General features: G+C 49.8%; 2 protein-coding genes across 2 annotated transcripts; one reads left to right on the top strand and one right to left on the bottom strand.

Moving 5' to 3' along the window:
- The first annotated feature begins 100 nt into the window (after window positions 1-100).
- VCF1 (VCP nuclear cofactor family member 1) lies at window positions 101-9,352 on the top strand. Its single transcript, XM_069750723.1, has 4 exons — window positions 101-234; window positions 1,190-1,328; window positions 3,191-3,284; window positions 6,606-9,352. The coding sequence occupies exons 2-4, from the start codon at window positions 1,312-1,314 to the stop codon at window positions 6,816-6,818; spliced, it is 324 nt and encodes a 107-aa protein (XP_069606824.1). The 5' UTR covers window positions 101-234; window positions 1,190-1,311; the 3' UTR covers window positions 6,819-9,352.
- COG1 (component of oligomeric golgi complex 1) lies at window positions 9,312-26,121 on the bottom strand. Its single transcript, XM_069750721.1, has 15 exons — window positions 26,083-26,121; window positions 23,088-23,396; window positions 19,395-19,627; window positions 19,038-19,219; window positions 18,290-18,460; window positions 17,849-18,005; window positions 17,316-17,526; window positions 15,785-16,567; window positions 15,433-15,579; window positions 14,692-14,853; window positions 13,403-13,527; window positions 13,216-13,324; window positions 12,687-12,796; window positions 11,207-11,282; window positions 9,312-9,531 (listed from the first exon to the last, which is right to left on the bottom strand). Exons 1-15 carry the CDS (start codon window positions 26,104-26,106, stop codon window positions 9,394-9,396), a joined length of 2,937 nt encoding a protein of 978 aa, XP_069606822.1. The 5' UTR covers window positions 26,107-26,121; the 3' UTR covers window positions 9,312-9,393.
- Window positions 26,122-27,572: the final 1,451 nt, after the last annotated feature.

Below are 27,572 nucleotides of genomic sequence, written 5' to 3'. Positions count from 1 at the left end.
ATTAAAATGGCCGCCTTCTTCGCCCAGACTGGCGACACTTCTGAGCTCGCGTCCTTATTGGCCAATAGAAGCGTTCTTAAAGGGTTGCGTCATGACGTCACAGGGGCCTGTATCCGGCTGCAGCTATGGTTTGGAGCATAGAGGCCGGCGGGGCCTGTGTGTGAGGAGTATGCACTGCAGGGGGAGAGGCCGGGGCCGCAGCCTCGGGGAGACAGAGCCTAGAGGACGGCTCAGGTAAGGGGGGCGCCGCTCCTTTATACTGTGGGTGTGGAACTACCAGTCGCAGAATGGCCGAATCATGGTCTATGACTTCTGTTGTTATTTATACTCGGCCTGGTGCCAGGAGACTGGACTAGAGGTGGCAGCAAGGGGTTAAATGGCTTCTGGCCACTGATTTTACCCTGGTGGCTAGTAGATGAGACTGCCAGACTGAGCCACAGGGGTCGTGGGCCTAAAGACTGGTCCCAGATCTAACCAGTGTGTAAGGAGTCGCTTTTTAACCCTATAACTACCGATTTATTTTTTTTTTATTTTATCTCTGCGCACATAAAACTGTGCGAGGGCCTCTTTTTGCTTTTTAATATATTGCAGAGGGTCTGATTATTATTTATTTGTATTTTTATTAGTATTGTATTTATCATTAAAACTATATATATATAATCTCTAGTCTGATCTCAGAGTGCAGTTAATTAGTATCTATAATTATATATTACACTTTTTTATTTGCTATTTTTGCGTCTCCTGAGGGGTTTCAAACCTGCAATCGCAGGAGTATTGGAGTGTGTAGTGAAAATCATGGCCCCACTTCACAGGAGTAACAAGGACCTTTGGTGGCATGTGATCGCTCTGATTGGAGGGGAAGGAGTTAAATGACCTTAAGCCAGTGTGGGTGTTTTTTTTGTTTTTTTGTTTCTCCTTTGGGGGGTGGGGTGGGAATTCAGTCCAGTCACCACCAGAGTGGCTCAGGGCAGAAATGCTGCCAGCAGCATGAGGAGGCTTTTTGTTACTCATTGGAGAAGGTAGTGGGTGTTTTTTAGGGTTAATCCATTAGACCTCTGTTGTCTGCCCCAGGTGCCCCGCGCTATAGGTGGGTTTCACCTTTTGGCAGTTGCAGTTTATCATGTGACATTGTATATTTGATCTAAAAAATATATATATATTTTTAATCTAATTTTTTTTTCTTTCCTAGCGTGCACTAAGCAGCGGAGAAATCGCAGTGGACAGCAGCCCCCACTTAATTACTGTGGGACCCAGTTCCCACCCTTCATCATCAGGAGAGGATCCCGGCACAGCCGGACGCCAGAGTCCCAGATGTTGCCTGATAGCAGGTCAGAAATAATAATAATAATAATAATAATTTTTATTTATATAGAGCCATCATATTCCGCGGCACTTTACAGTTAAGAAATGAAGTCTTGTATTTCTTGTATAAATTCACTCTTGTTCTCACCACTTAAAGGGATCCAGTCGGCAGCACTGTGTTATGTATGAAAGTAGTGGCATGGCTGTATAGGTGCTCCTCTCCCCAAATAATCCTCTTTTTTTTGCAGAGATCTGATGTCGGTCATCAGGAATATAGTGTAGAAACTATATGCAAATCAGGCAGGAAGTGCCCTGGGGGCGTATCAGTAAATATCCAAGTATATAACACGCCCCCAGTGCACTTCCTGCTTCATTTGCATATGGTTTCTACACTAGATTTCTGAAAATAGACATTTTCCTTGGTTTACAAGCGCTGCGTGAAATTGTGGCCCAAAGCTATGGCGTTCCTCAGCTGTTTTTGACTGGAGTTCCCCTGTCTATTATAACCCCCCACTAATTTGGGTGTAATCAGCAGTTTGCGTTTATGTTTGGATATTACTGAGTCACGGTGACAGCCGCACTGGAGATATTCTGCAATCTGACACCGCTGTGACACTACAAATTCCAGCAGGACGTGATCATGCTGCTAAACTTGCCCTCGGCTCCAGTTGCAATAGGGGGAGGGGGATTACCAGACTTGTGTCCTCAGTTTTTGGGGGTCCCACCTGCCAAACATTTGCCATTAAATGCCTTTGCTCTGAATTGCCCTTTAAGGGGGGCATCCACCTTTTATGAACAAAATTATTTTTTTTATTATTATTAAATTCATGTATTTAGGGCCAAAAATCATTTTTACCATTGGATTCCATTACAAATTAATATTTACAGATGTTGGTTTCCAGCATATTCAATTTTTGAGGTGGTCTTCAATCAGCGAAGTGAAGAAAACAGCTAAGAGTTAACCTCTTTTCGCCAGGATGAGCTCGCTGACTGGGTTTTCGGTTGACTCATTCTGCAAAGTACAGTAGGCAGAGAGGCTATAGTTCATAAACGGTGCAAAATTTATCATGAAACCCAATTGTGAAACAAGTTTTTAGCCTCAAATACTATTTATTTATTTATGTGAGAAAAAAAGTCATCTACTGTGGACTATCCCTTTTAAGTTCCTAAACTTTGTAGTGAGTCAGGAGTTCAGGGCTCATCCCCTTACCCTGGATTACACCCTCATATTACAGTACAGGGTGGTACACGAGGTGGCGGTGTATTAGCGCCAGTCTGTTTTGATGCCAGGTCCGTCATCGGGTTCCTGGATACTACAGGCCAAAGCTGCAGAGCAGACAAAGGCGCGGGTATGGCTGAACATTTCCGCGTGCCAGTAGGGTCACTGGAAAAACAAACTGGATAACACTATTTGTAGCTTGTACCATGGAAATGCATAGGTCTGCCTAAGAGCTGTGTACACAAAACGGTGAGATCATACAGGTCTGTCTAGTTCTAGATTTGTTTGCCGTTGCAGCAGTGTGTGTCATGGCTTTTCTCTAGCTAGAGGCTTAGATTTGAAGTGGCCGATAACAGAAAGCAATCGATACGCCGTATGTGTACGGCTAGATATGGCCATGTATTACCAGGTGTCTTTGTGGGATTCTACATGTGGCGTCCACCTCGGACAGGTCGGCAGTCGCAGTGGTAGTGTGCGCACAGTACGCTGCCGGATATCCCTGATTGAAGTGAACGGGAGCTGAGCCGCAGGACCTGAGAATGGCCACCAGCAAAAAGCCTTTACTAAAAAGTAACAGGCCCAAAGCCTGAGGCTGCACTGTCTACGTGCAGCGTTTTCTGTAGAACTGCTGTTTCACTGACATGATTATCTCTATATTTCCATTTTTAGAAAGAGACGGCGAAACAATGATGTCTCCCAGCTCCCACAGACTAAACGGAGCAACAGGAGCCAAACATTCCAGGACTGGGAGGCCGAGGCAGAGGTAAGTGTCCCCTCCATGTGGCAAGACCACTGTGCATGAGATTAGCATCCCCCCCCCTGCATTGTAACCTCTGTGCAGGAGATTAGCATAACCCTCCCCCCTCTGCATTGTGACTGCTGAGGAAGTTAGCATCCCCCCACTGCATCTTGAACCCTGAGCAGGACATTGCATTGTGACCACTGAGCAGGGATGAAGAGGTAGCATGGGAGATGCTAAATGTTCGGTTGGAAAGTTATGAGTATTATAAGACGGCAACGTCTTTCCCACCAAAGGAGGAGAGACTGTAGTAGAAGGCATTAGTTGAATGTTGAAGGCAGAGGACAGGTCTAGAAGGAGGAGTATAGAGAATTGTCTGTTAGTTTTGGCAGTAAAGCCCCCGTCACACACAGCGAGATCGCTAGCGAGATCGCTGCTGAGTCACAAGTTTTGTGACGCAACAGCGATCTTAGTAGCGATCTCGCTATGTGTGACACGTAGCAGCGATCAGGCCCCTGCTGTGAGATCGCTGGTCGTGTCGGAATGGCCTGGGCCATTTTTTGATCGTTGAGGTCCCGCTGGGTAGCACACATCGCTGTGTTTGACACCTTACCAACGACCTCGCTGACAGGACGTCCCATTGAATCATCATGAAATAGCATCGTTCTACAGATCGCTACAGTTCGCCGCATCGCTGCTGCGTCGTTGGGGAGATCGCACTGTGTGACATCTCACCAGCGACCACATAGCGACGCTTGAGCGATCCCTGACAGGTCGTATCGTTGTCGGAATCGCTCAAGCGTCGCTATGTGTGACGGGGCCTTAAGTCGTTAGTAATTTTTGTCAGGGCAGTTTCATTGGAGTGGTGGGGATGGAAACCGAATTGTGGGTTATCAAAGAGCGAGTTAGATGAAAGTTCAGCATGGACATTCAAGGAGTTTTTGAGGTGAACGGGAGCAGCAATATAGGGTGATGGCTGGACATAGAGGTTGGGTTGAGGGAAAGTTTCTTCTGAAAAAGTGTGATTGTGGCATGTGTGAAAGCAGAAGGGAAGGTACCAGATGTTAGGGCTGGGGTGAGCAAGAAGGTGGGATGGGTAAGGGTCAACTGCACAAGTGGTGAGGTGGAGACCAGATGAGTAAGCTCACTTTCAGTGAGGTGGGGAGGAAGGTTATGGGCCTGTTATGTGGAGGATTTGTGGTGGTTGAACAGTAAAGACTTGTCTGAATTGTTTTTGAAGTGTCTAACAAAGTCTTCTGCAGAGATGAGGTCGGAGGGGGCAGTGGTGGGCGGAGGAGGGAGTTGAATAACTGTTTATGGTTGTGGGATAGAGAAGACCTGAGGCTTGTAAAGTTGTCCTGCTTAGCAGAGGTGAGGGCCGACTTGAATATGAAAGTTGCTTGCTGCATTTTCTTCCAGTACTGCTTTGCAACCCTGGACACTTGCCGAAGCTTTTTTTGTGAGGTTTGTTTGCCAGGGTTGTCTATTGATTCCTTGCCCTTTACTATGTATGTATGTATGCAAACAAATCAGTAGCTGCTGCCAGTGTGGCGTTGCAGAAAACGGTGTCTGTTTCATGAAGTGAGGATATGGTGAACAACGGTCCAATAGTCCTGCAGAAACCTAACTGCTGGACTTGGGGGACAAGTGGAGAGGACAGGGCTGAGACAGTAAGTAGATGGTTGACAGGCGGGTGAAGAAAAGGTCTGAGATGTCAGTCTGTGTGGATGGATACGGAGGACCATTGTATATGACCGAAGGGTGAAGCAAGTGATGAGTTTGGACGCTGCCGACTGGTGGGTGTGAGAAGGGGATTTTGAAGTCACTCATGATGATGATGGGAATCTCAGCAGAGAGAAAATGTAGAGGCCTTATAGAGAAGTGGTCGATAAAGGTTATGGCAGGACCTGCAGGGTTTATGATGTAGGGAGAGCGGCTATGGCGTAGCTCTCTTGGCGGGAGAGCGGCTATGGCGCAGTGCTCCTCAAAAGAAGGGAGGGTAGAAGTGGGATTAGGTTGAAGGTGCAGTTGTTGGACTGGGGAAGGCCAACACTTCCACCATGTTTATTACCAGGGAGAGGAGTGTGGGTCCAGTGAAAACCACCATAATACAGTGCAAGAGGGGGCGCTGCGTCGGAGGGCTTCAGCCATATTTTGATGAGGCTGAGACGAATGGGCGGGTGATAGGATGGAGAAATAAATAAATTGGGTTTATTAGCTGTGGAGGTCCAGTATTAGTTGGTATGTCATCAACAGTGAGGAGGAGAAGCAGAGTGAGGGCGTGGAGGTGAGGGAAGGACAGCGCCTGATTTGTTTTTAGAAGGAGGGATCTGAGGTTAAGGAGTAGGTCAGCAGATGAGGTCAGGTGGGGGTAGGAGGGCAGGAGACACCAATATTTGTGTATTGGGGGATGGAAAAGGCGAAGTAAGTTTAAGTAGAGCCAAAACTGTAAGGGCATTTAAGCATGGTGGAAAGTGAGGAAACTTGTAGGTGCAGTTAGTGATCTGGCATATTTCTCTTGTGGAAGTGAAGGAGCTGCAAACACATTCCTCAGTCAGTGGCTGGGAAAACAAAAACCTCATCTCCTCCGATTCTCTGTGCACCCCCTTCTGGCACCACACCCATCACCTTATTCGGCCCTTCCATCTTCACAGGAGGCCTCTGACTGGGCGTTAGGCTCACTTGTTGTGTCAGAGGCCTTCTGTGACTGCTGCCAAGATGTGTTGGGTTGTGCCCAGCACCCCCCTTTCTCTCCATGACTCAGGTCTTCAACTCTGGACAGGATTAAAACTGAACCAAGGTGTGAAAAAAAAAAAAAAAACTCGTCAAGGAGTAACCCAGGTTTGTGTGGATGTTAGGCTGGGGCTCCACAGAGACTTTACCCACAGGTCATGCGGCTAGAGATTGTTCTGAGCTTGCCACATCCCATGGGAACCCCACAACTGTGCCCGCTCCATATAGTGATGGCATCTCGTCTGCAAGTGTCACCAAACAATGTAGTGGGGCGTTGGGGGCTTCCTCCAAAAGCAAAATCGGACTACAGTTGCCTGTATCGGTGGCTATCCCATTAGTTAGGGGCCGAGTTTAAAAACCTGACAGGGTTCTGGTGAAGTAACCTGGTGCCTATAGGTGGCACTAGAGAGTTTTTTTTTTCCCTCTTGATAGCTTATTTGCATAATTTTCCCATCAGGCCCTTAAAGACTCTCCACAAGATAAACCAGCACCTTCAGGGAGATGTATAATCTGAGTCAGCTCCGCCATGGGCTGTTGCTATCACCTTTTTCTGATTTGGGTGCAGTAATTTTTCCCAAACATTGTGATTTATTTTTTTTCACTTTCTTTTAGTCTTTAGGGAGCGACAGCAGTAACGGGAGCCTGGATCGAAGCAGCGGCTCTGAGAATCCCCAGACCATGGCCGGATCGGGCCCTGCTACACCACAGCCAGTCTCCGTTCCAGAGCAGTCGGCGCTAAATCAAGGACCCTATGTGCACATCAACCAGATCTTAAAGGAAGCGCATTTCTCCAGTCTACAACAGCGGGGCTGCCCCTCGTCCTGACCTGCCAGCCATGGATCCTACCCAGAAAACTGTATCTCATGCCAATATTACAGCCCTCATGTACAACCAGTTGCCCGGCAGCTTTATTCAGTTGTTTCAAACTCGTTACCCAAGTTAACAGATTATTACTAGGCTCAATTCAGCCCCATTCTGGCGGCACGGAGGCGCCATTTTTTTGTTGTTGTTGGAGATTCTTTGGACAAGGAAACTGAGATGCCATCTTGCCATGTGCATTTAGTTGTGTATATTTAATTTGTATTGTTTTTTTTCCTTCATTCCCCCCTCTTCCCGTTCATTAGCACCTTTTTTTTTTTAGGGGGGTTGTAAATACACTCGCTTGGCTCCACCTCCATTTCTCAGATTGCAGGAGCAATGGAACAAAAAGCGACTTTTGTCTTGGACCAGAGCTTCCATCGCTTCTCTTACTGCCTTGCGTGGCAGAAGGGTCACCCCGTGGCACACCAGGGAGCTTATTTTTGATTCTTCTGACCTGTGACGGTCGGGATGTGATGTTGGCAAATCCTAGCACTGGTGCTGCCACAGCTTTTTGGCTGTAAAGAAGTGTTGTGGTCAGGGGGGCAAGGACGAGCAGACAGTGGGTCTCCTGGCACTGAAGCCTGATGTTACAGAGGGTTTGGTTGCCTCTATGTTCTCTTCTCCCTACATTAATCACACCTTTACCCCCAAGTCCTTTTTTTTTTTTTTTTTATGGTTTTCTGATTAAGAACTGATCATAAATATAAAAATTGAGCTGTTTACCGAAAGGATGGCAGAGCCTGGTCATTTGTGGCATTAAACCTCCACAGCCATCGGGGAATGCAACACTGACAGTTGCCCACAGCAACTTTCTAGATGCATTGACCATTTTATCCAGTGACTGCTGTGGAGGCAATGGCTGCCTGTCAGATATTGTGCATGTGTCTGTTTTATATAACTGGTGCACAATACCTAGCAAGTCACCATCCATGCCATCAGCTCCTCTCGCAACCTGAGCGATGTTGGATCACCCCTTTCATGCCTCATTCACAGAGCAGTGCCGCCATATAGTGTCTGATCTCAAGAGCACAAATGGTGCTTTTATCAGAGGGACACCTCGTAGTGCCATAGGCGCCCTGTGAAAGACTGGCTAGGCTATTTACTTACCACCTTTTATTAAAAGGGTTGTGCCCGATCTGACATGTCTGCACACCGGGCAAGCAACCGTACAATGCCCGGCAAGTAGCATGCATGGTTCAGTAACCGTCCGGCCCCAACAGAGACATGCTGTACGGCCCCATGGTGGTTACTTGCCCCATGGCTTGCACTCCTTCTCTTTGGTGCTACATTGGTAAAAAGCCATTGATCGCCTCCATTTCTCAAGAAACAAAATGTAAAAAAAAATTCCTATATTTTGCACTCGGCAGAAGTGAAAGGAGATGTCTCGTCAGGAAATACATAGATTTATACCAACCTGCCGATAGATTGGGCAGAAATAGTGTATATCATGGTCTATGTACAAACTCAGTGCCCATACTGTTCTAGCCCAAACCTGGAGCCTCAGACACGTTCATGTCTGACCTGCGCTCAGTCTGGGCATCTTGGTTATGTATATGGACTGCAAACTATGCCGTCTAGTCCCAGCCTGAGACTATGAAGGGTCAACTCCAAAAGGCTGTGGTGGCATGATATAGCAGCCGGACCCCTGCTCTCCGATTATTAATAAGGATAGGGTCTATATGCATCTGCATTAGGGGAGCAAAAAAAAAATTCATTAAGTGCTAATGTACCAGCCCAAAAGTGGGGCAGAATTTGCGTTGGTCAGGCAGGGACTACGGCGACTTTCGCTGTGACCAAATTTGGCTATGTGTTGCCCCTACATCACGGCTCAATACCAGGGCTTTGGGTCACAGTCTGACCCCCAACAAGCAAGATACTTGCAGTACCCTCAGGGGTCGCAATGCGACCCTATTCACTTGTATTGGGCTGCAATATAGCAGCGACTCCTGGGGTACTACAAGGTAGCAGTGTGGCCCCAGTCTAATGTCACCTTGGAAAGGAACTTGGACAGGTATTAAACTGGTTAAACAGCGCCATTTCTATCTTCAGGTCGTGTAGTATTGCAGCTCCGCTCCAATGACTGGTTAAGAGTTACAATACTATATTCATCCCTGTATAAAGAAGACAGACCACTCTTGTAAACCACTCAGCAGCCAAACCCAAGGTGTCCATGATGGGAAATTGGCCAGGATATCTGCCTGATCTAATGAACGGTCGCTTGCTGTTAGGACTGGTTTCCTCATTAAATGTAACTATAAAGGGTCACTCGCTATCAGAGCTCCGGACCTGCCCTTCTGGCAGATGACCACCTGCAGTTTATTTTGAAGACATGGTCGTCTGTGTGGTTTACATTATTATTTTTATTTTGCTGCCGGAGGAGACTGCGAGGAAGTTTTGTATCTTGCTCCAACATGATCCTGAATTATGAGGTGGAAACACAGGCAATACAAACTGGGATTGTTGCACAATAAAAGTTATTTAATTTGCTCAAAATGCCACTTTATTCGAATGTGTCAGTTCTTTAGTGCGGGTGGTGGGGTCACTTAGTCATGCTGGACAGCCACCCCAGTTTGAAGAGGGACGGGGCCTGCGTGTCGTCGTCCTGCGTTGCCAGTTGTCTGAATAAAGACCCCGGTCTGAATGTGTCCTCTTGAGCTTTCGGGACAGTTGCGGTCACCTGCACGGATCAGGAAGAAAAACAATAGTATAACTCGTCATCTGGGAGATTTATCGAAACTGGTGCAAGCAAAGCCAGAGTGCGACTCTCTGGGACCCCTGGAAACATGGGCTCCGATGTGCTGGGGTACAATCACACTGCAAAGTCTCATGCAACGGTAAAATCCAAGAGGCGCAGCAACTATTGGGCTTGTGACCCCCAATCACATTGTAGGAGTAAGATGGGAGCTGGATGCCCACCAGCAATCACATCATTTAAGTGACTCACAGCTGCATTTAAGTGGTTAAACAGCAGTAATCTGAGCAGGGTCTATTTGCTGCTGTTACAAAATGAGGCCAGCTGTGTAATACAGCCCGCATCTGCTGTTGAGACGGCAACCTACACCGGCACCCGACATGCATGGTATTATTGGAAAGGGGTAAGGCTGTGTGCACACATTGCAGATTTTCTAGATAAACCTGAAGCAATCCTGATGCCTGATAAGCGAATGAGAAACCTGAAGTGTTATGTACACGTGGAGTATTTTTGAGTTCCAAGATTTATGCAAAAAATAACCGGCGGCATGTCATTTCTCAACATTTTTCACCATTGAATTACTCAAAAACGGGTGTTTTTCCTGCAATTAACCTAAAAAGGATTGATTCTAATAACTTGTGCGTGCAGCTCTGGAGTATAATACAGGAGGTAACTCAGGATTAGTACAGGATAAGTAATGTAATGTATGTACACAGTGACTGCACCAGCAGAATAGTGAGTGCAGCTCTGGGGTATAATACAGGATGTAACTCAGGATCAGTACAGGATAAGTAATGTATGTACACAGTGACTCCACCAGCAGAATACTGAGTGCAGCTCTGGAGTATAATGGAGGATGTAACTCAGGATCAGTACAGGATAAGTAATGTATGTACACAGTGACTGCACCAGCAGAATAGTGAGTGCAGCTCTGGAGTATATACAGGATGTAACCCAGGATCAGTAATGTATGTACACACTGACTCTACCAGTAGAATATCTTCAGCTGCCACCCATGACTATTTTGGCACAGTCTCGGACCCCTATGCACCACAAGCACGTGGTGGAGATATTACAGAGCACATATGAGGGAGAACCAGCTCCGTTATTTATCCTCATGGGTTCTCCCTGACATGCACTTATATAAACGCAATTCACTGCAAGACACATCACAACCCTTCAGCCGCTTACACACCAGGCTCCCGCCCTCGCGGTGCAGACATCTAGAGCAGGATGTGGTCCGCTAACAGCTAGAAGATAATTCACAGGAGTAGGAAAAAAAAGTTTCAAAATTCAATAGCGCTGCACTGCCCCAGGGGGAACAGAGACTAGCCCTCCTAGGAACTTTAGTCTAATCATCTTGGATGTTAGGCAGGACTACAACTCTCAGCATGCCATGGCTGTTCAATCATGTTGAGAGCCATCATTTTGCATCGCTATAGAAAACTAATAACGGATAGCATTTACTTGGCATGGGCCATCAATATTCCATCGATGGGGGCAGCCACGGCCCTAATTATCTCAAAGATTGAATGCACTGGGTGCCATCTGTCCCCATCTAATACTAAGTTCTAGACCAAAAGATTGTGCAGAAGGGCACAAGATGGGTGCCCCATAGGGCAGAGCATATATCGCACACGTGCACTGGGGCAGCGCTCACCTGTGTTCTCGCCTCTTCCACGGTTCTGCTCAGTGACTTCCGTGAGCTCGTCATACTGAGAGGAAGCAGCCCGAACCTAAAAAACACAAGCCCATAAGTCACTTTTCAGTCACAGACAGAACGGCAGCAGGAGATGCACCTGGTCGTCTTTGTGGTTGGCACATTTCCTGACAAATACAGAAGTATATCGCAGCAAGGGAGGAAGGAGATGCCAGGGAGTAGAGAGCAGATAATGAGCCTGAGAACAGATCCCAGGGACTAGATAACGGGCCGGAGAACAGATCACAGGGACTAGATAACAGGCTGGAGAGCAGATCCCAGGGACTACAGAGCAGATAATGAACTCGAGAGCAGATCCCAGGGACTAGATAACGGGCTGGAAAGAAGATCCCAGGGACTAGATAGATAATGAGCTGGAGAGCAGATCCCAGGGAATAGAGAGCAGATAATGAGCTGGAGAGCAGATCCCAGGGACAAGATAGCAGATAATGAGCTGGAGAACAGATCCCAGGGACGAGATAGCAGATAATGAGCTGGAAAGCAGATCCCAGGGACTAGAGAGCAGATAATGAGCTGGAGAGCAGATCCCAGGGACTAGATAACGGTCTGGAGAGAAGATCCCAGGGACTAGATAGATAATGAGCTGGAGAGGAGATCCCAGGGACTAGAGAGCAGATAATGAGCTGGAGAGCAGATCCCAGGGACTAGATAACGGTCTGGAGAGAAGATCCCAGGGACTAGATAGATAATGAGCTGGAGAGGAGATCCCAGGGACTAGATAACCCAGTAGAATTTAAGTCCACAAGGACAGGGTCCTCTCCCCTCTATACCAGTCTGTCATTGTAAATTTGTTTACTGTTAACGTTATCTACAACCCTGTATGTAACCCCTTTTCTCATGTACAGCATCATGGAATTAATGGTGCTATATAAATAAATAATAATAGATAACGGGCTGGAGAGCAGATCCCAGGGACTAGATGAGCTGGAGAGCAGATCCAGGGGACTAGATAACGGGCAGGACAGCAGATTCCAGGGACTAGATAACAGATAACGGGCTGGAGAGCAGATCCCAGGGACTAGATGAGCTGGAGAGCAGATCCAGGGGACTAGATAGTAGATCCTAGGGACTAGATAGATTCTAGGGACTAGATAACGAACTGGAGAGCAGATCCCAGGGACTAGATAACAGGTAACGGACTAGACAGCAGATCCCAGGGACTGCTGCTTGCAGACATCATAAATTGCTCCAAGGCTGTGATCACGTGTGACAGATCTGCTGCAGATTTTCTCTCTGGGTTTGGAGGAAGATATTCGGGAGCAGAAAAGTGGAGATTTTTTATTTGTGGACAAAACTTGAGATTAAATACTATTTCAGTGTCTTGCTTCACATCAATGAGTGCACAACCACAACAGGTGCACTATTTTCCGTTGACTTCTGTGGTCAGACTCCATTCCCACACATCTATTGTGGCCATTACCGTATCTGGCTGGATGCCAATGGCAGCACATTGTGCGTCTCCTGGACCCCCAGCGTGGAACTTCTGCTGATGAACTGGTTTTCAGCTCCTGTGAGTAACCCAAATAGGACCTGCAACAAGAAAGGGAGTAACTCCTAAGACTGCGCCTCCTCCGTCATGTGACGACAGTCAGGTCCATGACTAGGGATGGTGATAATAGATTTGCAGGACCCGGTGCAGCGGGCACAAAAGTGATCTGGTCGGTGGATAGGAGCCCCGAGAATTGCCTCTTATCTGACAGCATCCATGGCTCTACATCTGATTAGCCGGCTTGGCCCGACGTCATCATTGTGGTGTGACTCACATGAAGATGCATCAAGCCGAGCCATGGATAACATCATGTAGGAGGTGGTTCTCAGGGCTCCCGTCAGGTGACCACTGGACCAGGTCCTGAAAAATCAATCTTCACCATCTCTATCCATGTCCATTTGATAATCCAGAGTCAGATCCACCTGATGCCGGATTATAACACAGCACACGAACCACTTACTGACGTCCTCTGAGCCAGACGGTTTAGGTTCACATTCAGGTGTGGGGTGAAGACGTCCAAATCGAATGGATCGATGCGGCCCTCCAGCTGATCGGCAATGTGCTGAATTCTGCAACGTAACCGCAATCCCATGACAAATCGGACTATGCAATAATCCTATGACAACACCCCGTCACCAGTAACATACCTGGAGTCTGGCTTCGTTTTACCACTCTTTCCATCTTCTGCACGGGAGCCGAGGACCAGGCACAGGTAGCGGAGGTCAAATAGAAGCTGCAGAGCTCTGGTCTGTGTGACGGGATTTGCTGATTTCTGCAAAAAAAGTTAAAAAATTATGTGCGGGTCTAGGAGGTCATGATTCAACTTTGAGTGCACACCCCAGAGAACAGGCGGGAGGCAGGCTGTGCATATTCAGAAGATGACTGCATTCTTTCAAAGACAACACCACACTTGTTCTCAGGTTGCACGTGGTATTAGAGATTAGCCCTACTCATTTTGCTTGACGGGACACAATCTATGGAGGAGGATGGCCATGTTTGCAATTCAGTTCAACTTAAACCCCCTTAAACGAGCAGTACCCTGCTTCTCTTCAGTGCTGCAGGCCCCCTTGCCTTGCTCTCCTTCATGCTTCCTGATATAGATCTTGACAGAGGCAATTTTTTGTTTCTATGGATGATGTGACCATTGATGGTTGTGAACGTAGTGACTGTGACCAATATTCATTACTATTTACACACTCCAAGTTTCATTAGTGGTTCATGGCCATGCTCTCCTGAATGCATAGCAGAGTTGAGTATAAAATAACTGAGCTGTGCTACCACATGGTCGTCAGGGCAATGAGAATGTCGTGTGAGGGTCTGGTCATTTTTATTCTATTTTATTTTTATTAAACAGGGTCATAAGTGCATCTGTATTTCCTGAATTAGATAGAGTCATTAGGTGCGTTTTCTGTATAGCGGAGCTGTGCTACAACCCGGCTATCAGATGGTTCATTAGGCAGGGTAATTACATGCATCTTCTGCATAGCATAGCTGAGCTACAACCTGGCTATCAGATGGTTTATTAGGGGCATCTTCTGTATAGCTGAACTGAGCTGTGCTACAATCCGGTTGCCAAATGGTTTATTAGGCAGGTGCATCTTCTGCATAGCTGAACTGTGCTACAACCTGGTTATCAGATGGTTATTAGGCAGTATCATTAGGGGCATCTTCTGCATAGCATAGCTGAGCTATAACCCGGCTATCAGATGGTTTATTAGGCAGGGTCATTAAGGGCATCTTCTGCATAGCTGAGCTGTGCTACAACTCGGTTATCAGATGGTTCATTAGGCAGGGTCATTAGGGGCATCTTCTGCATAGCTGAGCTGTGCTACAACTGGGTTATCAGATGGTTTATTAGGCAGGGGCATCTGCATATGCTCCACCAACAGTATTAGAACTACTGTAAATCGCATAAATATATATAATATGACCAAACCTTTCCCAAACCTTCCTGGCACAGCTTCTCGTATGCACCGAGTACTTCATCCAGGCAGCTCCTCAGTAATGCCTGCAAGGTCACCTTGGGTAGGGCGTGACCTCCGACTCTATTGACCGCTTGGCACAGATTAAACAGAAGCGACTGTACGTACCAGGAGCACTGCAGAAGGGAACCACAAATACAAAGATTACGATCAAGTCAAGGAGTGGACAAAAAGCAGTGAGGATATTAGTGAAATTGCTCATTACTTGCAATTTTATCCCAAAGAGTGTAAATTCACCACGGCTATTGCCATTTTTTTTTACTTTATAGGTTGTTTGTAGTGTGTATTCAACTGGAAAAGATAAAGTAGGCGGAGCAATGTCCTTTTCAGCTGGAAGCAAGCATAGTACTCAGCCTCACAATTGCGGAACAATGTAGTATTCATTAAAAATGTCGACAATAGTAAAGTCTCCATTTCTATGGTGCAGAATTATAAGACAAATATTATAGTGATGGAAAAACTGAGCAGCGTCTAGAGGGAGGTGTGGGGCCTCCCGTGGACACATTGATGTCAGAAGTTGGGGTAATTATAGCCCCAATCTACATCTGCTAATAACAGATTTCATCTTCTGGCACCAGTATTGTCAAAGATACACCCTCCCCCTCCCCCATTTACCAATAGCCGTGCCTCTTAATAATTGTGCCAATTTGATTTAAGATCGACGTTTAAAGCTTCAATCCTAAAAAACTACCCACCTGTCCAGGTAGTCGAATCTTTGACGTGACGCTGCTTCCCGCCTCCGTTTCTTCCTGAATTTCTATTTCGTCCCACTGGGTGGCAGTAGCAAGTGCTGATCCAGCCGCACTCTGCAGCAAGGTATTCGTGAAGGAATGTACCAAGTGCTGTGGGGAAAAAGGTGCAAATGAGAAATGTTACTCTCTAAACCTTCTACAATGCAAGGGGGCAGCAAATGACATCCCAGAATAAAGGAAAAAAAAAACACTAAAGCAAGATCTGCTGTGAGAGTTCAGCTCTGAAGCTTACAGAATTGTGGGTACTGTCATTATAATGGTGATCTATAAAGCACTTCTGCCTCCCACCACTTACTTTTACCACGGTGGCGCTCCAGATGGAGTAGGCATCCAGGGACTGTTTTATGAGTTTGTCTTTCAGCTCCTGCCACTTGCAGACGACTTGCGGCTTGTCGGCGGCCCTCCCTTTACCGGACTTCTTGGTGGTCTTAGCCTCCCTTATCGTATGTTCGATGCCGCCGGACTTTCCTAAGATGCACTGCTTCAAATGAGGGCAGAGTTCGCTTAATGACTGGCACAACCTTGCCAGGAACAGTACCCTGCCCAGTGTATGCCCGCACATGGCAGCGTTATAGGCGGGCTCTGCATCTGCCGCAGATTTCAGCTGTGTCCTGACCGAGTCCTGGATGTGCTGCATGCACGTGAGGCAGTGGTGGCATAACATCTCCTGCACTGTGCCGGCATCTCCGTACCGATCGAAAGCCGAGGGTCTGCCGCCAAGAGGTTGGCTCTGCTGCTCGCCGGCAGGCGCCTCCCTCGGGAGGTAGGAGAACAGGTCCTCCAGTTTCACCTTCAGTTTGGAGTCTATGACTTGGCAGAAGCTCTGGATGCAAGGAGTGACCGCCTGGGCTTTAAGGGAGAGGCCGCTCCTGCGCTGGGGCCCGCGGTGGGCCACGCTGATCCAGGCGGCGTCTGGCGGAAGGTCGCTTTGGCTTTCGGACCACAGGAAGGAGCAGATGTTACCTTCGTGTTGGATGTGCTTCAGGGAGTCCGGGTTCTTCTCCAGGTCCTGCAGGGTGGAGAGCAGCAGCTGCACCGACTCTGAAGAGATCGACTCCAGTCCTTCTTTCATCAGAGTCTGGGCAACAGGGAGGAAAAAATGTCAAGATTACAAAGGGTTAGTGCAAGTTGTCACCCCATCCGCAGGGTCGGCAAAACGCTGCTGGGGGTCTGACTGATCCTGAGAATGGATCTCTAGATGTCCCCTTTACAACGGATGGGCATGTCCGCCCCCTACTCTGCCGACGTTGGCAATAACCTTTAAAAAGGCGTCCATACACGAAGCTGCCCCCATACACGTAAGAAAAAGGAGCTCCCAGACACCTCAGGTGGCCGCTTATCTCTAATGATAACTGGGCATATTGAAATCCAATATTCCCGATCCCTCTTTCCTTCCATCATGTCACTGAGGTACATGACACAGGTCAGCCGTTGTCCTATGGGCGCTGGGATGAGAAGAGAGTGCTTTTTCCTATTCGATAGGAATGTCAAGGCTGCAGCCATCACCTGACAGTTCCCCGGAACCGGGACCGTGGTAGACCGGTAGGGGACCCCGGCAGCCAGTAGACCGGTAGGGGACCCCAGCAGCCAGTAGACCCCAGCAGCCCGGTAGGGGACCCCAGCAGCCAGTAGACCCCAGCAGCCAATAAGACCGGTAGGGGACCCCAGCAGCCATACGCTTGAGCGGCACAGTTCCAGTACAGATTTCTGTTTTAGACTTTTGACCATTATTAAAAATTCATAAAGTAGTGGACAACCCCTTTAATGAGGCTCCTCGGAATTGGTCTCTAATGACTGGATATATAACATTCAAAGCGAGCACCGACCTGCAGTCGGTCCAGGAACAGCTGCTGCATCATGTCCTCCCAGAACCGGATGGGACGGTCCAGCAGTCGATGACAAACCTTCTCCCAGTTCTGGCTCATGGAGTCGCTGGTCAGCAGCTCCCACACGGCGTCTCGGATACCAGCCAGGCCCTTCAGCGTCTTCACGTAGACCAGCAGCGCAGAAATCCCAGATTTTAGGTCTTCATTGCACCTGGCGGAAATACAACAATGGCATAAGATACACGCCCTTACCCTCACCCTCCTTAAAGGGATTTTCCACTCTTAAAGGGGGTTATCCAACAAACATTTGGTCATAGGCTATACAAGTATTCATGGGGGCCTGGGCCAATAACGAGACTGGGGGTCCTGTTAAGCCGTGTGAGCAGTTTTGGCCACCACCGGGAACAGATGATCAGTGGGAGTGCTGGGTGTCGGACCCCCACTGATAAACATTGATGGCCTACTTTTAGGATTGGTCATTAATCAATGTCTGAAGTCCAGGACAACCCCTTTAAATATATACAGGATCTTACAAGTTAATCCACTGCTGCAGAGTTTCTTGTAGATAGTCCTGGTTTATAGGGCGGGCGAGGGTCCGCAGGGTGGGCTGGAAGTCCAGGACAGAGGGCGGCAGGTGCTTGGACCAGTTGACGGACTGCATCTCCTCTCTTAATACTTTGATGCCTTTCCCTTTAATAGTAAAGAGCCAAAAACGATTATGAGACGCAGGGCACGCGCCCACAGGAAGGGCACGCGCCCACAGGTCGGCCGGCAGGGGGCGCCCCCACAGGTCGGCCGGCAGGGGGCGCCCCCACAGGTCGGCCGGCAGGGGGCGCCCCCACAGGTCGGCCGGCAGGGGGCGCCCCCACAGGTCGGCCGGCAGGGGGCGCCCCCACAGGTCGGCCGGCAGGGGGCGCCCCCACAGGTTCAGCAGGGGAGCTGGCAATGCCACTGGTGAAATACGGGCATCTTACCTCCAGCCTGCTGGGCGGTGACTGTCTCTAACATAGAGAACAGGAGGCCACAGCTGAGGGCAGGGTCGGCCGCCACGGCGTCGGGCTGCGTATAGAAGAGGGCATGGGCCTGGTACAAGGTATTTGCCAACAGCTCCACCAGGGAACACACCTGGGTCTTTATGCTGGAACCTGGAAGAAAAAAAAAAAAAAAAAAGAAAAAAGGATGGATATCTTAGATCGATACTAGTACAAAAGCAGCACAGAGTGTTTCAGCAGATGGACGCTCTTACATGCAGCCCTGTGCTCACGTAAGCGGACCGCGATCTGCTCTGGGCTGTGCTGAAACACTCTGTGCTGCACAGTAATCAGTCCCTGAATGGAGTCCCTGCCTCCCAACAGGACATGTCCCCGTGACTCACAGTCCAGACTAAAATCCTCATCAGTGCCTCCATTTTAGCAGCTGCTCTGCTGAAATCCTCTGTGCTGCCAAGTTACCTAGCGCCTTAAATCATCAACCAGTAACATCATTTCGCTCCCCGCTGTCTCCTGTACAGGCGCTGCCCCCTCATGACTGAAATCCCCACGTGCCATCAGCTCAGCACACTCCGCTCCTGAAATCCTCTGTGCTGCTGAAAGACCCTGTTCCTACTGCTTTAATCCAGTCCTGTCAGCCCCTAATTACATCACATAACTGGACAAGCTGCACTCATTTTCTGAAATCCTCTGTGCTGCATAAAACCTAGCAGTGGGGGGCCGAGTCCCTCACCGTGGTGCGGCTGGTTGAGCAGCTGCTGAATCCCGGCCTTTCTAGCGAGCAGGAACTCGGCCAGGGCTTGTCGCGGGGAGCTGTCCTCCAGGAGCATGATGGAGCAGAGGGCCTCCGCCACCGACTGGTCAGAGGCCGACGAACATCTCAGGAGGGACTTGCTCTCCTGCAGAATGGTGGCGCTGTAGGGGGACAATGGAAATCACACATGAAAAATATACGGCCGCCTTCTTCCGCCAACTGCGCCACGCCTGCCCACAGGATGCTCCTGGTACTACAGCTAGGCTTCATTCACATTACTGGAGATAGGCCGCAGTACCAGACCCGGCCTGTGGTGAGGGACGGCGCTGTACTTACCGGAAGGTGCCAGCGGCCGCCACCTGGCGGATGAGTATGGGGAACTTGGCGAGGACGGGGCTGTAGCGGGAGGTGGAGGAGTCCAGCTGCAGGAGGGAGTGCAGGTGGCAGCACAGGAGGTAGAGCTGAGTGGCGCGCAGGAACTGGGACGACTCCATGGCGCTCCAGATCTTCTCGGGGATCTCCAGCAGCAGCTTGATCTGGGCGGCCGTGCAATAAAACCGCTCCTGGGACTGAAGCGAAAGGGAACATTGTACGTCCAGATCATCACTGCGTGTACCCACCTAAAGGCACATTTACATGGGACTGCTCTGACGTGCCTCATGCTTTGCTATATGTAGCAGTCCCATGTAAAGTGAGCAGGAAACACCACATTCCTACGCATGGGATGCAGATGTTGGCGCCAAAACCGGCTGCATGTGAAGTCGGCAGCAGGTCCATAAGAGACACATTAGAAGACACTAGCAGGGGCTGCACTGCCCATAAGATGCCAGCGGGGGCGTAATATTACACCTGGGCGGGCAATTATACTGCTGGCACCTGCAACCAGAGCGAGCTCAGATTGCTGCTAACAGCGATATTAGAGTGATACGATTTCATCATGCGCCCGGTATGATGCCGTGTCGCAATCACAAGATGTGTTCTCCCCCTGTACAGATGTAGCAGAGCCGGCCGTGTTCTCCCCTGTACAGATGTAGCAGAGCCGGCCGTGTTCTCCCCTGTACAGATGTAGCAGAGCCGGCCGTGTTCTCCCCTGTACAGATGTAGCAGAGCCGGCAGTGTTCTCCCCTGTACAGATGTAGCAGAGCCGGCCGTGTTCCCCCCTGTACAGATGTAGCAGAGCCGGCCGTGTTCTCCCCTGTACAGATGTAGCAGAGCCGGCAGTGTTCTCCCCTGTACAGATGTAGCAGAGCCGGCCGTGTTCCCCCCTGTACAGATGTAGCAGAGCCGGCCGTGTTCTCCCCTGTACAGATGTAGCAGAGCCGGCAGTGTTCTCCCCTGTACAGATGTAGCAGAGCCGGCCGTGTTCCCCCCTGTACAGATGTAGCAGAGCCGGCCGTGTTCCCCCCTGTACAGATGTAGCAGAGCCGGCCGTGTTCTCCCCTGTACAGATGTAGCAGAGCCGGCCGTGTTCTCCCCTGTACAGATGTAGCAGAGCCGGCCGTGTTCTCCCCTGTACAGATGTAGCAGAGCCGGCAGTGTTCTCCCCTGTACAGATGTAGCAGAGCCGGCCGTGTTCTCCCCTGTACAGATGTAGCAGAGCCGGCCGTGTTCTCCCCTGTACAGATGTAGCAGAGCCGGCCGTGTTCCCCCCTGTACAGATGTAGCAGAGCCGGCCGTGTTCCCCCCTGTACAGATGTAGCAGAGCCGGCCGTGTTCTCCCCTGTACAGATGTAGCAGAGCCGGCCGTGTTCTCCCCTGTACAGATGTAGCAGAGCCGGCCGTGTTCTCCCCTGTACAGATGTAGCAGAGCCGGCCGTGTTCTCCCCTGTACAGATGTAGCAGAGCCGGCAGTGTTCTCCCCTGTACAGATGTAGCAGAGCCGGCAGTGTTCTCCACTGTACAGATGTAGCAGAGCCGGCAGTGTTCTCCACTGTACAGATGTAGCAGAGCCGGCCGTGTTCTCCCCTGTACAGATGTAGCAGAGCCGGCAGTGTTCTCCCCTGTACAGATGTAGCAGAGCCGGCAGTGTTCTCCACTGTACAGATGTAGCAGAGCCGGCAGTGTTCTCCCCTGTACAGATGTAGCAGAGCCGGCCGTGTTCCCCCTGTACAGATGTAGCAGAGCCGGCCGTGTTCTCCCCTGTACAGATGTAGCAGAGCCGGCAGTGTTCTCCCCTGTACAGATGTAGCAGAGCCGGCCGTGTTCCCCCCTGTACAGATGTAGCAGAGCCGGCAGTGTTCTCCCCTGTACAGATGTAGCAGAGCCGGCCGTGTTCCCCCCTGTACAGATGTAGCAGAGCCGGCCGTGTTCTCCCCTGTACAGATGTAGCAGAGCCGGCCGTGTTCTCCCCTGTACAGATGTAGCAGAGCCGGCAGTGTTCTCCCCTGTACAGATGTAGCAGAGCCGGCAGTGTTCTCCACTGTACAGATGTAGCAGAGCCGGCCGTGTTCTCCACTGTACAGATGTAGCAGAGCCGGCCGTGTTCTCCCCTGTACAGATGTAGCAGAGCCGGCAGTGTTCTCCCCTGTACAGATGTAGCAGAGCCGGCAGTGTTCTCCACTGTACAGATGTAGCAGAGCCGGCAGTGTTCTCCACTGTACAGATGCAGCAGAGCCGGCAGTGTTCTCCCCTGTACAGATGCAGCAGAGCCGGCCGTGTTCCCCCCTGTACAGATGCAGCAGAGCCGGCCGTGTTCCCCCCTGTACAGATGTAGCAGAGCCGGCCGTGTTCCCCCCTGTACAGATGTAGCAGAGCCGGCCGTGTTCCCCCCTGTACAGATGCAGCAGAGCCGGCCGTGTTCTCCCCTGTACAGATGTAGCAGAGCCGGCCGTGTTCCCCCCTGTACAGATGTAGCAGAGCCGGCCGTGTTCCCCCCTGTACAGATGTAGCAGAGCCGGCCGTGTTCTCACCTGTACAGATGTAGCAGAGCCGGCAGTGTTCTCCACTGTACAGATGTAGCAGAGCCGGCAGTGTTCCCCCCTGTACAGATGTAGCAGAGCCGGCAGTGTTCCCCCCTGTACAGATGCAGCAGAGCCGGCCGTGTTCTCCCCTGTACAGATGTAGCAGAGCCGGCAGTGTTCTCCACTGTACAGATGTAGCAGAGCCGGCCGTGTTCTCCCCTGTACAGATGTAGCAGAGCCGGCAGTGTTCTCCACTGTACAGATGTAGCAGAGCCGGCAGTGTTCCCCCCTGTACAGATGTAGCAGAGCCGGCAGTGTTCCCCCCTGTACAGATGTAGCAGAGCCGGCAGTGTTCCCCCCTGTACAGATGTAGCAGAGCCGGCCGTGTTCTCCCCTGTACAGATGTAGCAGAGCCGGCCGTGTTCTCCCCTGTACAGATGTAGCAGAGCCGGCAGTGTTCTCCCCTGTACAGATGTAGCAGAGCCGGTCGTGTTCCCCCCTGTACAGATGCAGCAGAGCCGGTCGTGTTCCCCCCTGTACAGATGCAGCAGAGCCGGCCGTGTTCCCCCCTGTACAGATGTAGCAGAGCCGGCCGTGTTCTCCCCTGTACAGATGTAGCAGAGCCGGCAGTGTTCTCCCCTGTACAGATGTAGCAGAGCCGGCCGTGTTCCCCCCTGTACAGATGTAGCAGAGCCGGCCGTGTTCTCCACTGTACAGATGTAGCAGAGCCGGCCGTGTTCTCCACTGTACAGATGTAGCAGAGCCGGCCGTGTTCTCCACTGTACAGATGTAGCAGAGCCGGCCGTGTTCTCCCCTGTACAGATGTAGCAGAGCCGGCAGTGTTCCCCCCTGTACAGATGTAGCAGAGCCGGCCGTGTTCCCCCCTGTACAGATGCAGCAGAGCCGGTCGTGTTCCCCCCTGTACAGATGCAGCAGAGCCGGCCGTGTTCGCCCCTGTACAGATGCAGCAGAGCCGGCAGTGTTCGCCCCTGTACAGATGTAGCAGAGCCGGCAGTGTTCCCCCCTGTACAGATGCAGCAGAGCCGGTCGTGTTCCCCCCTGTACAGATGCAGCAGAGCCGGCAGTGTTCCCCCCTGTACAGATGCAGCAGAGTCGGCCGTGTTCTCACCTGTGCGGCACCTCCTCCCCGGTGTCCCGGGGCCGGGCCGGGCTTGGCTCTCAGGGCCCCGCAGTAGCGCTCCATCCCCCGCACCGCGTCCACCACCAGCCCCGCGCTCCTCCGCATCTCTCCTATGGTGTCCGCCGCCTCGATCAGGTCCCGGTATCGCTCCCCCACCATCTGCCGCAGCTCTTCTTTCTTCTGCTCGATCTCCGCCCGCACCTTCCTCTCCAGTCCCCGGATCTCCTCCGCGCTGTGCGCCTCAAACAGGGCGCTGGGGTCCCGCACCTCACTCAGCTTCACCGCCGCCATGTTTACCTGCCAGCATAGCCAGGAAACGGCTGTCACTTTTTTTAAACTACACTTCCCGAAATGACTTGCGACGGAAAAACCCTCTCCAGTCTACTAAACAAGTGGCTGAGGCACGATGGGATTTGTAGTTTAATAGAGAACTTACAAGGGAACGCGTCACGTGATTGGTGGGGAAACCCCGATCTACGCCTACACCTCCCGTCATGCCTTGCGAACTGTATTGAATACATAGTGGATGCTTTCCTGAAACGGAAAGTACTTGCAAGCAGCATAATACAAAGAATAGCTGGTTTACCCAGAATCCTTTGCAGTAGGCGGAATATAATAAGTCATGCGCGAATTTCGTCAAACATAAATTCAGCCCGACTATGGCACATTCTGATTCATGATTGGAAACCCGAGCAAAGTTTCATAACATCACTAAAAATCTGTAACATTAGGTAAAATGGCGGGAAAATATTTGCATTGCCACCCACAACAGTATTTTCCGCACTTTAACAACGATAATGGTGGTGTCTCATGAGCGTTTGTGACGTGTTAGATGAGGGGAGGGGGTTTTTACCCCCCAACTTTATGTGTATAGCGGCTAGCCAATCAGGACGCAGGAAAAACCCACCCTGTACTGACACAACAGCTTATCATTGGCTGCTGAAATCACATGTCCCTCCATATAAATACATACCTCCCAACTTTTGAAGATGGGAAAGAGGGACACATTTTAGGCCACGCCCCTGACCACACCCATTCATAATTAACACCTATATGTATCCTATGTATATATACACCATGAAGGGAATAAACAACTACAAAGCACCAAAGAAATCCTCCTTCACACAACGTCAATAAAAACCATGTATATTTTATTAAACAAATATTAAAAAGAATAAACAGTAATAGGTAATAAGCCGCAGCACAGGAAAGAAAGGTGGGCTGTCCAGGAAAACACACTCCAAGTATGGTAATGACAAAGTCCAAATACAAGCATAACATAATGTTCGTGCCAGGTGGCCATATACACCAGGACGTCCAGGACGAAGCATTTCATTGCGAAACGCGCGTCGGGTGTGGTGGGTCTCCAGGAGCGCTCATAGGTAATTATATTATATACACTTGTACTTACTCTATTACTGTTATTTGCACTTTCCTTTTGCATGTGTGTATATGGCCACCATTCATAATTAGTTACACCCATATCCACGTCCCAACCACACCCATTTAGCACTGCTGATCACACGGTTTCATATACAATAATTATAAACAAAAAAAATGGCCACACAGTGCTCCATACTGTATAATGGCCACACATGATGCTCCATACTGTATAATGGCCACACATGATGCTCCATACTGTATGATGGCCACATATGATGCTCCATACTGTATAATGGCCACACATGATGCTCCATACTGTATGATGGCCACACATGATGCTCCATACTGTATAATGGCCACACATGATGCTCCATACTGTATGATGGCCACATATGATGCTCCATACTGTATATTGGCCGCACATGATGCTCCATACTGTATATTGGCCGTTCATGATGCTCCATACTGCATATTGGCCGCACATGATGCTCCATACTGTATATTGGCCGCACATGATGCTCAATACTGTATAATGACCGCACATGATGCTCCATACTGTATAATGACTGCACATGATGCTCCATACTGTATAATGGCTCCACATGATGCTCCATACTGTATATTGGCCCCACATGATGCTCAATACTGTATAATGACTGCACATGATGCTCCATACTGTATAATGGCCCCACATGATGCTCAATACTGTATAATGGCCCCACATAATTCTTCATACTGTATAATGACCGCATATGATTCCATACTGTATAATGGCTCCACATGATGCTCCATACTGTATAATGACCACACATGATGCTCCATACTGTATAATGGCCCCACATGATGCTCCATACTGTATAATGACCGCACATGATGCTCCATACTGTATAATGACCGCACGTGATGCTCCATACTGTATAATGACCGCACGTGATGCTCCATACTGTAGCACTTCGTACCATATAATGGCGACACATAGCACTTCGCACCATATAATGGCGACACATAGCACTTCGTACCATATAATGGCAACACATAGCACTTTGCACCATATAATGGCGACACATAGCACTTCGTACTATATAATGGCGACACATAGCACTTCGTACCATATAATGGCGACACATAGCACTTCATACCATATATTGGCGACACATAGCACTTCGTACTATATAATGGCGACACATAGCACTTCGTACCATATAATGGCGACACATAGCACCTCGCACGCACACGGCTCCACTCCGTACACCTCGCACGCACACAAGGCTCCGCTCCGTACACCTTTCACACACACACGGCTCCGCTCCGTACACCTCGCACACACACGGCTCCGTTCCGTACACCTCACACACACACGGCTCCGCTCCGTACACCTCTCACACACACACGGCTCAGCTCCGTACACCTCGCACACACACACGGCTCCGCTCCGTACACCTCGCACACACACACGGCTCTGCTCCGTACACCTCGCACACACACGGCTCCGCTCCGTACACCTCACACACACACGGCTCCGCTCCGTACACCTCACACACACGGCTCTGCTACATCCACACTGTACACCTCCTGACCCCACACAAGGCAGCATACTTACCTCATCCTGCGTCTGCAGCACCATGTGGCAGCAAGTTGGCAATCAGCACAGGCAGTGAGTCCTGCAATCCACGGAGGTCCCGATCATGTGACCCCCTGACTCCTCCCCTCCTGTGACCTCATCACAGGTCCTGTGCACAGAAAGCAGGCAGCCATACGGAAGGGTAAGGGCCCGGGGCATGGCTTAACATAAGGGGGCGTGTCGGTCCTGCTGTCTGCGGGTGCGGGATCAGAGCGTCCCGTGCAGGACAGCAGGGCAAAGGTTCAAATCCGGGACAATCCCGCACAATGAGGGACAGTTGGGAGCTATGTAAATAGCGGACGTCTTTTAGCGCCATTTTGACATTGTAGCAGTGCAGAGAGGCTGCTCCTGACACTGGCACTGTTAGCAGCAAGGTTTCAGCTAGTTAGGCGGTTGTATATCAGACAGTGTAGCTAGCTAGTGTCCAGTTTGGCTGTAAAATTTACCTTCCGGAATTTTTTTTTTTGGGGGGGGGGAACAATTACTGAGATCCACAGACAAAGCCGGCAGGGCACATGTCCTACAAGTGTGTTGTGCACTGCTTCTGTTGTGCTCCATGCACGACTATAGGGTTCTAAATTATATTATTTCAGTAGCTAAATGTGAAACAGCCTGCTGTATCCCACCTTGTCATTTAGTGCTGTGGTGATATGAACCTGTCTGCAGACCTAACGCACGTTAAAAAAAAATTATAATTTTTTCTGTTGCTGAATGTGATACAGTCTGCGGTATCACACATTGTCATTTTGTGGCGGTGATATTAATCTGCAGACCTCAAGCACATTAAAATATTTTTTTTTCTGTTGCTAAACATGATACAGCCCGCTATATCCAACCTTTTCATTTAGTGCCCTTGAATGTGTTCTGTGTGCAAAGCTGTTGCAGATTCAAATTATTTTTTTTTACAAAAGTGATACAGCAGCCGAGATATGAGTTTGAAATTGTTTTGAGCCTATTGTCTAGATTATGTGCCTCTTTGGCATCCAATTTCTCACGGTCATCTTTTATACCTAGCTTGAGACACACATCTGTTACACCTATCTTCTGACAAGGATCAAACGCTCTCTGGTAAATGGTGTTGGGTAGATGAGTAATAGTTGTAGGCTGGATCCTGGACCTCGCACCTCCCATAGCCGCCCTGTTATTGATCCTGATTTACGTTTCCATTCCCGTGGCACAGCCACGGCCGTCACCGTAAGCTCAGTTCATGGACCCCCCTGAGAAAACGGAACCTAGAGACCTCAAGTCGAATGTTCAAGTCTTGTATGAAGGGGATCGTTCGCAACTTGAGTGTCAAGACCAGTTGATGCAGGCAATTAATGTGGTAGCAACTCAGCTGCAGGATTTGTCCAAATCAGTTTCCACTCTGTCCTGCATCTCTACCGTGACAGGCCATCCAGTCTTTGGATTGATATCCTCTCCAGGAGGAGCTGTGTAAATCTTCAGTTTCTGATGTAGCAGTTAAGCTC

The sequence above is a fragment of the Ranitomeya imitator genome, chromosome 2, assembly GCF_032444005.1.
Source record: "Ranitomeya imitator isolate aRanImi1 chromosome 2, aRanImi1.pri, whole genome shotgun sequence".
NCBI classification, from domain to species: Eukaryota; Metazoa; Chordata; class Amphibia; order Anura; family Dendrobatidae; genus Ranitomeya; species Ranitomeya imitator.
Note: the sequence above shows the minus strand (reverse complement) of the source record. Positions and strands in the feature narration are given on the sequence as shown.

Excerpts from the sequence above, each read along its gene's own strand:
- COG1 (XM_069750721.1), bottom strand. The coding sequence starts at position 26,106 with ATGGTGCTGCAGACGCAGGATGAG. Across the intron at positions 19,628-23,087 it reads GGGGAGGAGGTGCCGCACAG|TCCCAGGAGCGGTTTTATTG; the intron begins GTGAGAACACGG and ends CTTTCGCTTCAG. Across the intron at positions 18,461-19,037 it reads GCTCAACCAGCCGCACCACG|GTTCCAGCATAAAGACCCAG; the intron begins GTGAGGGACTCG and ends TTTTTCTTCCAG.
- VCF1 (XM_069750723.1), top strand. Across the intron at positions 3,285-6,605 it reads ACTGGGAGGCCGAGGCAGAG|TCTTTAGGGAGCGACAGCAG; the intron begins GTAAGTGTCCCC and ends ACTTTCTTTTAG.